This window comes from Manihot esculenta, chromosome 15 (assembly GCF_001659605.2).
Source record: "Manihot esculenta cultivar AM560-2 chromosome 15, M.esculenta_v8, whole genome shotgun sequence".
In the NCBI taxonomy this organism is placed as follows: Eukaryota; Viridiplantae; Streptophyta; class Magnoliopsida; order Malpighiales; family Euphorbiaceae; genus Manihot; species Manihot esculenta.
The window spans coordinates 18471116-18484007 of record NC_035175.2 but is presented as its reverse complement, the minus strand read 5'-3'; the positions used below and the strand labels follow the sequence as shown (position 1 = coordinate 18484007).

Here is a 12892-nt window from a genome sequence, read left to right as displayed (position 1 = left end):
CGCGTCCAATCTTAGGGATATCCGGGACACGGGTATAATGCCTTGTCCGACTATTTTGCTGCTTCTTTGCTCATAATATCTGGAAGTATGCTGATTCTTTATAATTTCGTTTCTTTTGCAGCTTCTGAGGTAAAAATGGATGACATCAAGTTCCCCAAGAACTTTGTCCTGTCTCGGGATAATATGCATGCCATTTTCGACGCCTTTGGGGATGGGCGTTCGGTGACTGAGATTGCCGCGGAGATGGTTCAAGCTGCTTCGTCCAAGAAGGTTAGCCGACCTCCCGCCAAGGCTTCTTCTAGAGCTTCGAAGCCGGGCTCTCGCAGCACCAAGTCATCTCGGCTGCCTAGCCAAGGTGGATCGAGCTCAACTTCGAGGCCTGCTGAAGGGCCTAGATCTGCTCCAGCTTCCTCAGAGGTCGTGAGGGAAGCTTCCCTAGCTATTGTGGAGCAGACCCAAAGTTCTGATCAAGTGGAGCAGGGTATTGCCCATTCTCCTGAAGTGGTGCCAGGGGGAAAATCTAAGTCCCTGCTACTGAAGACAAAGAGGCCTCTGGGATAGGAATGGAGATCATCCTCCTAGATGACCAAGTGACAGAGCATATTTTAGCCCACTTTATCATGATGTTCTTAATGTTTCTTTACACCTTTTCTACCTAATTTTGTGGTTTTAACCATGTTTTGCAGATATTAGGTGTAAAGAGACAATCAGGAGAAAATGCTCTTAAAACTGCCAAAAAGTGCCAATTATGGAAAGTTCCAGAAAAGGAAAGTTTTCATATATGGAAAGTGCCAAATAAGGAAAGAGTCAGAAAGCACAGTCAGCAAACTGTCCGAAATTCGAACTGCAGAATCTTTCCTGCCTTATTTAGAACATGTGCTAAGAAAGGAAAGTTTTCAAATAAGGCAGGTTTTCAGAAAAGGAAAGTCTTCAAATGAGGAAAGTGCAGAGACAAAAGCAAATAAGGAAAGCTCAGTCAGGAAATTATTTGAATTTCGAATCGCAGATCTTTCTTTCCTTATTCAAAGATGTGCACGTACTGCAGCAGTCAAATCTTCCAATTTAGGCAGCAAGGTCTCATCAAGGCGCACTTGCCTCTTCTGCGTTCAGCGTTTAAAATTCAAATGAAGGCTCCACCTAAAAAGGAAAGACTGGACATATATCTTTCCACTTCTGCACATTAATGACTGCATTCTCCTGCCTCTTTTGCAATCCATGCGCGCGCCACCTCTTCTGGAAGCATGATCCGCGCATCCTTCCTCTTCTGAAAGCCTTAGTACGTGCATATTTCCTTATGAACATCAAGCCACGACTTTTCTTCCTCTATTGGCAGCCTTGGATCGCTCTTCCTTCCTTTTCAAGCACAAGGTACGCTCCTTTCCTATTCTGAAGGCAATCTGCGCGCCAACTTCCTTCTGAAGCCTTGCAGTCCGATTCTTTCCTCTTTTGCAACAACTTGGGCAGCAAGTTGCATATGGGCAGCACCTTGGGCAGCCTCTACACTAATTAGGAAGCAAGGTCAGCATCTAAACTTATTTAGGAAGCACAATCTGCGCCTCCTTCTCTTTCTGAGAGCAAACCGCGCGCACCAACTTCCTTCAGCAGTGCATTTTCGCGCAGCCTTCCTTCTGAAGCCGAAAAGCGCGATTCTTTCCTTTTCAGACACATCTTGGGTAGAAAATACCTCTTGGGCAGTAAGTATGACCTAGGGCAACACTTTTCAACTATAAAAAGCCACATAAGAAGCCTCTACAGGGTCCCGAAGCTCCCCTTGGGAGACACCTACGAAATTCACATCTCTTCTTCTACCTTTCTTCTTTTCTTTTATTTTTGGTTTTTGTTTCAGCCATGAGAGGCTGAAACCTCTTTTCTAGTTGAAGAACAAGTGAAGCTTTAGTTGTATTGTGGATTGAGAGACTTGGACTACATTGTTTATCTTTTGTTATTCAGTATTCTTGTGATTTCATGCTTAAGGACATTATTGCTTTGTTATTTAAGATCTCCATTGATTCTTTGTTGCAAGGTAATATATTGTTGGTTTGAGTGATTTTAAGTCCGAAATTGCTTGATTTATTCAACCATAAGAACACTTGGTGCATCACCAAGGAAATCGCATGATCTAGTGTCGTCTCCATGCATGTGGGTGACTAGAATTGGTTCTCTCTACATCTTTATGCAATTGACTATTGTAAAAGGCCTAAGGCTCAAAGACGTTCTTTGGCAATTGTTAATTAGTAATTAATTGGAGGACTTTCCCTAATTGATTTAATCTTAAAGAGAGACAATGGATGTGAGAAGCTTCTTCAATCTCCATGGCCAATTTATTGAATCAACAAAGGAACATATGAGTCAATGATCAATCCTATCAACTAAAGTGAATCTGAATCTTCAACTAGAGCTTTTATCATTATTGTTTCCTCTTTATTTTTATTTGCTTTATTTATTTGCTTTCACCATTAGATTAATTGAATCAATCTCAAAACCCCTTTTTTTACTTTACTTGCACTTTATTTTCATTGTCTATTTATTTTCTGTTTGTTTATTTGGTCTTGACAAGAAAGATAGGTAAGTATCAATTCCCTGTGGATTCGATCCTTTCACCACTGTCTACAGTATTTATATTGTTGATAAATGAATTGATTATTTTGACCGGCTTCGACAACCGCTATGTCAAAATTGGCGCCGTTGCCGGGGAGTTGATCTAACTTGTTTATTTTTCTTTCAGGACCCGATTTGTACTGCGAAGAACACTATCTGAACAAAAAAGAAAAGAAGAAAAAAAAAAAAGAAAAAAAAAGTCACCCAATCACACCACTCTTCTGAAACATCTCCATCGCACCTCTTCCATATTCAGCCACCTAACCTCTTCTGCATCCGGCCGCCGAGCCTTTCGCCAAAGGCACAGACACCATCGCAGATCTGAATCATGGATGAGATAAGTATGTCCAATATTGATCCTCGATTGTCATATCTAACCTCTCTTTTGGAAAATTATGTCCAACAACTTGAGCGATCTCGGCCATGTGGGATGTGTGCACAAATAGGACACCTAACTGATCAATGTCCTATGCTTTATGAGAATTATCAACAAGTACATGCATTTGAAGGATACTATGGACAGCCAAGACATGATCCGTACTTTGACACATACAATCCATATTGGGGAGACTATCCGAACTACGACTATGCTAAGGATGACCAATACCAGGACTATCAAGGATATCAAGCCCAACCAGCACCTACAAGTTCAGATCTTGCCTCTAGCGAAATGGCAAAGATGATGCAAATGATGCAAATGATGCAACTGCAGATCGGGGAATTGACATCCGCAATGAACAGATCCGACACTCAAGGGAAGTTACCTTCTCAAACAGAAGACAATCCCAGAGAGAATGTGAATGCTATTACATTGAGAAGAGAGGAAGAGCTTCAAGATGTGTGGGATGATGATGAAAGTTCACAAGTGCAAGAACAAAGTGCTGAACAGAAACAACCAGAAAACTGTTTGTCCAAACAAACGGATCAAATAGAACTTGTTGTTGATTTAGATATCACTGATTGTTTGAGTAAAGATGTTTTTCATGTAAATCAAGATGATATACTAAATAATGATCTTTGCAAGAAAGAGAGCCAGAAAGAGCCAGAACTAAAAGAAACTGACTGTTGCATCCAACAGGTGGACTGCAGCCATGCACAGAATGAACAGAAGCAGATCGCACCACTTCAGCTTGGTGCGCAGATCAGCCTTGCGCAGACCAAAACCACCACCTTTCGGCTGCCGAACTTCACCACCTTTTGGAAGCCGAACTTCACCACCATTCGGCCGCCGAACCTCCCACTACAGCTTCCATCGCATGAAACTCCTTCCAGCCTTCATTTGCAGACCAACCTTGCGCAAGGAGTACTTGAAAGCCTTTCAGTTGCGTCCTTTCAGCTTCAATCGCAGATCAGTCCTCTTCACCTCCCTTTCATGTAAGTCCTGCACAGAAAGAGCAAACTGAATCCAATTCAGCCATTCCTCCATCGCAGAAAGCCCATGCACACAATGAACAAGAGGAAATCCAAGATCCAAAACCAAAGGAGCATGCAGATCTATGCCTGCCCAAACCGCCGGATAAGGTAGAGTTTGTTTTGCCTGAATTCAGTACTAAATTGCAGCTACCCAAGGAGAAATATGAACTGGAGTTCAAAGTGCTGCCCAATCATCTCAAAAATGCAAACATAAGGGCAAGAGGCACACCTCATCTGAAAGAGGAGAAACTGATCATGTTACTTCATGAGTACATGAAAGAAAGAGGATGGGATATGACCAAAGCAAAAGGCATGCTACACTTTGTTCTCAATTCTGTTGGGACCCTTTTTCCTCCCCCAATTACTTTAGGCAACTTGCCAAGTGGATCGCACCATACAACACCACACCAGGGGAGTACTCAGTTTCCTTTGTTCTTTTATGTTTCTTATACATTGAGGATAATGCATGATTTAGGTGTGGGGGTGCGGATCTCTGAAATTTTTAATTGTTTGCTTTAGACACATTTTTCCTTTCAGTTTGCATTTTCCTTTTAGTTTTTTTTTTTCCTTTCAGTTTGCGTTTTCTTTTCAGTTTTCCTTTCAGTTTGTGTTTGATCATCCACAATCTTCTTTTTGATTTGCTTTACTCAAACTGATGAACTATGTTGGATGAACTTTCTTTCCATGACCCCATTGATGTGATAACTCTTTAAACCTATGTTGAATCAATTGCAATGAGATGTATTCATGTTTGGGAATTGCCTTTGAATTGAATCTTTAAGCTTGCCATGGTGAAAAATATATTGATGACTCTCATTTGAGAGAATGAATTGATTGATGTGTGAATAAACTTAATGTGACTTGTGTTAGCAATTGGTGTTGATTTGCCCAAATCATTGAGAAAAATAAATTCAGAAAAGGCCTAGACTTCATGAGCACAAATTGAAAACTGTTCCAATGGTCAAAAGACTATGAACAGAGCTAGTAGCCACTTGGACAGGTGACTAACTGAGTAACTGGGGGTGGGTATCACCAATATGTACCTTCACGTCAAAAGGTTGGTGACTTTTTCAAGCAAGTTTAAAGTGTAAAAAGGCTGAATAAAGTACTTCAAGGTAAGGGCAAGTCACTCTGAAAGCTAGAATAAGTCCTTAACTGAACAAATGAAATGTCATGTATTATCTCTCTCTTGAGTAAAACCAATCCTAGCCATGGTGAGTAAAGGGAAACAAGGAAAGAGGTAAGTAACCTTGATGCATATATTCTTTATTGCAATGCTTCAAAATAGGGGTCTAGAGTAAGAGCTTAAGTGGAAATAAGGATCAAAGCAAAGAGAGCTTGTTTAACTGTGTTTGTTTGCTTGAGGACAAGCAAAAGGTTAGGTGTGGGGGTATTTGACAGAGCATATTTTAGCCCACTTTATCATGATGTTCTTAATGTTTATTTACACCTTTTCTACCTAATTTTGTGGTTTTAACCATGTTTTGCAGATATTAGGTGTAAAGAGACAATCTGGAGAAAATGCTCTTAAAACTGCCAAAAAGTGCCAATTATGGAAAGTTCCAGAAAAGGAAAGTTTTCATATATGGAAAGTTCTAAATAAGAAAAGTTTTCATATATGGAAAGTGCCAAATAAGGAAAGAGTCAGAAAGCACAGTCAGCAAACTGTCCGAAATTCGAACTGCAGAATCTTTCCTGCCTTATTTAGAACATGTGCTAAGAAAGGAAAGTTTTCAAATAAGGCAGGTTTTCAGAAAAGGAAAGTCTTTAAATGAGGAAAGTGCAGAGACAAAAGCAAATAAGGAAAGCTCAGTCAGGAAATTATTTGAATTTCGAATCGCAGATCTTTCTTTCCTTATTCAAAGATGTGCACGTACTGCAGCAGTCAAATCTTCCAATTTAGGCAGCAAGGTCTCATCAAGGCGCACTTGCCTCTTCTGCGTTCAGCGTTTAAAATTCAAATGAAGGCTCCACCTAAAAAGGAAAGACTGGACATATATCTTTCCACTTCTGCACATTAATGACTGCATTCTCCTGCCTCTTTTGCAATCCATGCGCGCGCCACCTCTTCTGGAAGCATGATCCGCGCATCCTTCCTCTTCTGAAAGCCTTAGTACGTGCATATTTCCTTATGAACATCAAGCCACGACTTTTCTTCCTCTATTGGCAGCCTTGGATCGCTCTTCCTTCCTTTTCAAGCACAAGGTACGCTCCTTTCCTATTCTGAAGGCAATCTGCGCGCCAACTTCCTTCTGAAGCCTTGCAGTCCGATTCTTTCCTCTTTTGCAACAACTTGGGCAGCAAGTTGCATATGGGCAGCACCTTGGGCAGCCTCTACACTAATTAGGAAGCAAGGTCAGCATCTAAACTTATTTAGGAAGCACAATCTGCGCCTCCTTCTCTTTCTGAGAGCAAACCGCGCGCACCAACTTCCTTCAGCAGTGCATTTTCGCGCAGCCTTCCTTCTGAAGCCGAAAAGCGCGATTCTTTCCTTTTCAGACACATCTTGGGTAGAAAATACCTCTTGGGCAGTAAGTATGACCTAGGGCAACACTTTTCAACTATAAAAAGCCACATAAGAAGCCTCTACAGGGTCCCGAAGCTCCCCTTGGGAGACACCTACGAAATTCACATCTCTTCTTCTACCTTTCTTCTTTTCTTTTATTTTTGGTTTTTGTTTCAGCCATGAGAGGCTGAAACCTCTTTTCTAGTTGAAGAACAAGTGAAGCTTTAGTTGTATTGTGGATTGAGAGACTTGGACTACATTGTTTATCTTTTGTTATTCAGTATTCTTGTGATTTCATGCTTAAGGACATTATTGCTTTGTTATTTAAGATCTCCATTGATTCTTTGTTGCAAGGTAATATATTGTTGGTTTGAGTGATTTTAAGTCCGAAATTGCTTGATTTATTCAACCATAAGAACACTTGGTGCATCACCAAGGAAATCGCATGATCTAGTGTCGTCTCCATGCATGTGGGTGACTAGAATTGGTTCTCTCTATATCTTTATGCAATTGACTATTGTAAAAGGCCTAAGGCTCAAAGACGTTCTTTGGCAATTGTTAATTAGTAATTAATTGGAGAACTTTCCCTAATTGATTTAATCTTAAAGAGAGATAATGGATGTGAGAAGCTTCTTCAATCTCCATGGCCAATTTATTGAATCAACAAAGGAACATATGAGTCAATGATCAATCCTATCAACTAAAGTGAATCTGAATCTTCAACTAGAGCTTTTATCATTATTGTTTCCTCTTTATTTTTATTTGCTTTATTTATTTGCTTTCACCATTAGATTAATTGAATCAATCTCAAAACCCCTTTTTTTACTTTACTTGCACTTTATTTTCATTGTCTATTTATTTTCTGTTTGTTTATTTGGTCTTGACAAGAAAGATAGGTAAGTATCAATTCCCTGTGGATTCGATCCTTTCACCACTGTCTACAGTATTTATATTGTTGATAAATGAATTGATTATTTTGATCGGCTTCGACAACCGCTATGTCACCAAGTCTCAGAGGTTTCTGCTCAAGATGCCCCTGCCTCTGTGAGGACTGGATCTGAGGGCGTTCTACCAAAGACTAGGGATAAACGCCCAGCCCCATCCGAAACATCTGCTTCATCTCCAGCTCGGAAGAAATCCAGGGCTGCCACAGGACCTTCTCCAGCTCTTCCTCCCCTTGGGAAAAAGAAAGGTGTTCCTGCTGTGCCTTCATTGTCTCCTTCCGGCAACGTTCTGAATGCGTCGGACATTACCCCCGAGTCTCCGGCCAGTGCTGTCGCCGAACTACTCAGGGAGCGGATGTTCGATGGAATTACAGAGGCTTCAGATCCTCGTCTTCTTGCCCTGACTGGTCTTTTAGCCAGTTCTACCAAGGAGCAAGTGTCCTTCCGATCTCGCTCTCATGAGGAGCTTGGATCTTCAATTAGAGAAATGCTCCTAATGGTAAGTTGTTTTTTCACCTCTCTTTAGGTTTTGCTTCTCTTCTTTTTCTGACAGTTGTTCTTTCATTTTAGGCGACGGGCCTCTTTATGGAGGTGGATGCTCGTGATCGCTCCCTCTAGGAGTCTGTAGACCGCCGGATCGAGGAGGCGCGTCTGGAAGAGAACTTATCTGCAACCAGTGACGCCAGGAGTAATCTGGTAGCTGCTCGAGAGCAAATCCAGTCCCTCCAAGTGAAGCTGCATTCAGCGCTAGAGGCCCTTAAAAAGGCTGATGAGAAGGCGGCTGAGACAGCAGGGCATACCAAGTCCTTAGAAGCAGAGCTGTCTCAGACTCGCGAGGTTCTCAAAGTGTCTGATGAGAGGGCAGCTGCCTTGGAGGTTCGCTGCGAAGGAGTTTTAAAGCAGCTGTCTTCTATGACAGAGGCCCTTAGCGAAAGGGATGAGGCCGTGAGGCAAAAAGCTGAGGTCCAGCAACAATATGGGGCCTTAAAGGCTGATTTTGAAGAGCTTCAAGCTCAGCTGGAGGAAGCGAAGGCTCAGAAGGAAGCAGCCCTAGCTCGGGTGGAGGTCCTTGAGCAGGAGTTGAGCACGAGCTCTGATCGTATCAGAGACCTGGCTTCATCGGCTGAGGAGTTCAACCTTCGCCACCAGCAACTCAACCATGAAGTCAGGACCTTAGAGCGCAAGTGTTCAGCCCTGCTTGGGGTAGTAAAGCATGTTGAAGGTAAGGCTCAATTAGTGCGCGAGCAATGTATTGCAGAGTATCAGGAGTCTGATGAGCTGAAAAAGAAGATCGAGCAGGCCTGTGAGGCTTATCTTCAGGACTACAAAGACTCTTCTGAGTTTAAGGAATTTGTAGCTGAGGCCTGCGAGGAACATCTCGATGAATATAAGGCTTCTAGTGAAATGAAATCGGCGGTTCTTAAGAAAGCCTTCTGTATGTATGTGACCGGCTACAATCGTGGCTTAAGAGAGGCCAGACACGCTCCTGATACTCCTTTGGCCAAGCTTCGCAGGTACGAAGTGGACTCAGATGGCGAGCCAGTGCTGTATGGGGAGGATGATTTCCCTATGCCCCGAGGAGATTGCCGGAGGGACATATGCCGGCCATCTGAGTCTTCTTCGGAAGAGTCTGAGCTGGAGAGGGAGGACGTGGAAGTCCCTGAGTCAGGGAAGGATGACCCTAACTCTGGGAAGGAAGATCTCCATCTTGAGTCAGAGATAGCTCCTGTTGTAAACGTTGAGGGCTCTGATCCAAGGGATTCTGAGCTTCCTGAGCTTCCTGCAGATGAGACTGCAAGTAGAAATAGTGTAGGCGAGGGTGTTCTTACTGATGTAAGTCATTTAAGGACTATTTATCCCCCCACCTCGTCAGAAGGATAATTTGTAATAGTTATTTGTAATGAAATGTCAGTTTTCTTTTTCCTCAAAGTACTCTATCTTTTTCTCATATTTGTAAACTATGTTCTCATTCATAAGCTCTGGATTACTCTTGAGTTGCAAGCTTAGTTTTTAGCTAATAGTCTGAGAGATCAAATATATATATATATTTTTTTTAGCCTTTCCTTCTTGGTTGTGAATTTGGATGTCTATTTCCGATAAACTGATTTTGGAGTACAGCCTTGTCCTCCTTCATTTTTCCTTTTACAGGTTTCTTCGTTTATGAGCCTTTGGAAAGAGGGAGCCCGGCCTTTTGTTTTGGCCTTCATACCTTGGGCTTTTGAGAAGGCAAGTTTATCCGAGCTGGGAGCTTGATCTTGAGCTTAATATAGGTCTATCCGAGCTGGGAGCTCGGCAGTTTGCCCGATGGCCCATCTTTTAGCGTTAGTGTCTGTTTCAAGGTCGGCGCTTCTTGGCTATTGTGCCTCTTTAGGAGGTCGGAACCTGATTTTGCCTTGGTAGCCCGGCCTTTTTTTTTTTTTTTTTGAGGTCGGAACTGTGTGTTAGGTTGTCCCTGCATATGTTATGGGAATTTTTCCTTTTGGGGGGCTCTTAAGTCCTTCTCCGACCATTTTTGTTTTCAGAGGATCCTTATGAGACCCTGGTTGTTTTTGTTCCGGGGTGACCTCGGGGCCCGCCGGTAGTTTTTTGTTTTGTTTTCCCGGGAGTTCTAGGGGATCCCGGTCTTCATGCTCCGGGAGGCATCTTTAAGATCCTCTCCGGCCGTTCCGGGGTGACCTCGGGGCCCCGCCGGTAGTTTTTTGTTTTGTTTTCCCGGGAGTTCTAGGGGATCCCGGTCTTCATGCTCCGGGAGGCATCTTTAAGATCCTCTCCGGCCGTTCCGGGGTGACCTCGGGGCCCCGCCGGCAGTTTTTGGTTTGTTTTCCCGGGAGTTCTAGGGGATCCCGGTCTTCATGCTCCGGGAGGCATCTTTTAAGATCCTCGCCGGCCGTTCCGGGGTGACCTCGGGGCCCCGCCGGCAGTTTTTGGTTTGTTTTCCCGGGAGTTCTAGGGGATCCCGGTCTTCATGCTCCGGGAGGCATCGTTTAAGATCCTCGCCGGCCGTTCCGGGGTGACCTCGGGGCCCGCCGGCAGTTTTTTGTGCCTTCTTGAGGTTTTTGCACAAGATTCAGGCTCATTGGCCTTACTGTCGCTTCGTCATCTCAGCTGTTTTTTGTGCCTAACTGAGGTCTTGTTTCAAGGGATCTTTCTGAGCCCTGCTCTTTCTTTTTCATGGAGGAATATTATGCTTTTAGATAATTCATATTTGTATAAATAATTTTTATTTACTCATATTCGTCAAAATATAACGTCTTTCTTTACAAATATTTCAAGGGAAATACCTTTTTAGGTGTTGGATGTTCCAAGCGTGGGGCTCGGGGTTTCCTTGCATATCTTCAATTCGGTATACCCCTGGCTTGACCACTTTTGTCACCTTGAAAGGACCTTCCCAGGTTGGTGCTAACTTACCCGCGGCCACTCTTTTTCCTGTAGCCTCCAGGTTTCTTAAGGTCAGGTCTCCCGCTTTTAAGCTTCTTTCTCTGACTTTTTGGTTGTAATATCTTGCTGCTCGTTGTTGATAAGCGGCAGTTCGGACTTGGGCTTCTTCCCTGACTTCCTCAAGAGCATCCAGGTTGCTTCTTAACTTATCATCATTGGTATTTTCACTAACGAATTGAACTCGATGAGTGGGGATCTGCAATTCAACTGGGACTACGGCTTCTGTGCCATAAGCAAGTGCAAACGGTGTTTCTTTAGTGGGAGCTCTGGGAGTGGTTCGGAGTGCCCATAGTATGCTATTGAGTTCTTCTGTCCAATTCTCCTTTGCACCATCCAGCCGTTTCTTTAATCCTTGAAGGATAGCTCTATTAGTCACTTCTGTTTGGCCATTAGTCTGAGGATGAGCCACGGAGGAGAACTTATGCCATATGCCCATGTTCGTCGTGAAGGCTCTGAAAATGCTGCAGTCAAATTGTCTACCGTTGTCTGAGATAAGTACTCTAGGTATGCCGAATCTGCAGATGATATGTCCCCATACGAAATCTATCATCTTGCGGGCCGTGATTGTGGCTATTGCTTCTGCCTCTGGCCATTTCGAGAAGTATTCCACAGCCACCACTACAAATTTCCTTTGCCCCGTAGTCTTGGGGAAAGGTCCCAGGATGTCAATTCCCCATTGTGAGAAAGGCCATGGACTGGATATGCTTGCTTGAGGAGCGGCGGGGGTTCTGATGGCGTTAGCAAATCTCTGACATCCGTCGCATCTCCGGACGAATTCTTCTGTGTAATACCCGGCTAGAATCCGGCATCGGGATTCCTGCCCTCCGGCGGAATCTAGGGTGTTGGATCTCTCTAGAAGGGGTAAAATGTATTTTTTCTAAATGTTTTTATAATGATTTCAATGGTTTTATTTGAAAAAGAATTGAGTTTTGAAAAGAAAAAGACCAAGGAGGCAAGTGCCAGGTTCGGCCGCCGAAAGTGAAGTTCGGCCGCCGAACATGGAAAGGCTTCGGGAGCGCCTTTGGCCTCCGAAAGTCTTGTTTGAACGAGCCAAGGTTCGGCCGCCGAAAGTCAAGTTCGGCCGCCGAACATGCATGAGTTTAGGGGGCACGTTAGGCTGCCGAAGGTCTTCGACCAGGCCACCTATAAAGGGCCCTCAGATCGGAAATGGGTGAGTTTTCTCCCCATTCACGAGCTCAGGTGAGTTTATGCCTTCCTTTGGTTGTTTTCGTGTTTTCTCTACCCATCTCTCAAGTTTTTCATGATTTCTACCCTTGTGTTTGAAGATTTAAAGCTTAAAGGGAGTTTTGGGAGCTTGGAGCTTTTGGAGCTTGGATTCTCCACACCTCCGAGTTAGGGGTCACACCACCCTCGATCTCCAAGAGGTTAGTGTAGATCCTTGCTTTTCCTTATGTCTAATGAAGTTTTAAGTAAGTTTTCTAGAGTTTGATGGTTGAGTTGGGTAGAAATGCATGTTTAAGGTTTATGTGGGTTTTATGCTCAATGTATGTTATGTGATGTTTGTGTTGAGGAGTTTATGTTAGTTTATGCTCCTTTATGCTTGTGGGAGTGAGTATGCATGTTGGGAGAGAGTATGTGAGGATTTGGGTATATTTGAGTTTGGTTTTTGGCTTGGCAGAATCGGACCTGTCGTCCAGAGGGGACCAGGTTCGGCCGCCGAAAGGAGTTTCGGCCGCCGAACCTGCATGGGAGGCAGTCTTTAGGCTGCCGAACGTGCCCCCGAAGGAGGGACTTTCGTTTCTGTCCTAGGGTTTCGGCCGCCGAACCTGCCGCCGAACCTACCCGAGTTTCGTCTCTGGAAGGGACTTTCGGCCGCCGAAGGTGCCGCCGAAAGTGCCCTGTCCAGCCGTTTCTTGGGTGTTTTCCATGCATGTTTAAGTGATGTTTAGAGGGGTTTTTGGGGAGTTGTTTATGAGTTGATAGAATGTGTTTGGCACCTCATTCGAGTCCACCTGTGTAGGATCGGACCCGA

General features: G+C 43.8%; 1 protein-coding gene across 1 annotated transcript; it reads left to right on the top strand.

Annotated features, from left to right (window-relative positions):
• Positions 1-243: 243 nt before the first annotated feature.
• On the top strand, positions 244-9714 carry LOC122721964 (uncharacterized abhydrolase domain-containing protein DDB_G0269086-like). The gene is made up of 6 exons (XM_043951384.1): positions 244-355; positions 7527-7960; positions 8080-8526; positions 8809-8896; positions 9044-9294; positions 9610-9714. The coding sequence occupies exons 1-6, from the start codon at positions 244-246 to the stop codon at positions 9712-9714; spliced, it is 1437 nt and encodes a 478-aa protein (XP_043807319.1).
• The last annotated feature ends 3178 nt before the right edge of the window (positions 9715-12892 follow it).

Excerpts from the sequence above, each read along its gene's own strand:
- LOC122721964 (XM_043951384.1), top strand. The coding sequence starts at position 244 with ATGGTTCAAGCTGCTTCGTCCAAGAAGGTTAGCCGACCTCCCGCCAAG. Across the intron at positions 8,897-9,043 it reads GGTTCTTAAGAAAGCCTTCT|ATTGCCGGAGGGACATATGC; the intron begins GTATGTATGTGA and ends TGCCCCGAGGAG. Across the intron at positions 9,295-9,609 it reads GCGAGGGTGTTCTTACTGAT|GTTTCTTCGTTTATGAGCCT; the intron begins GTAAGTCATTTA and ends TTCCTTTTACAG.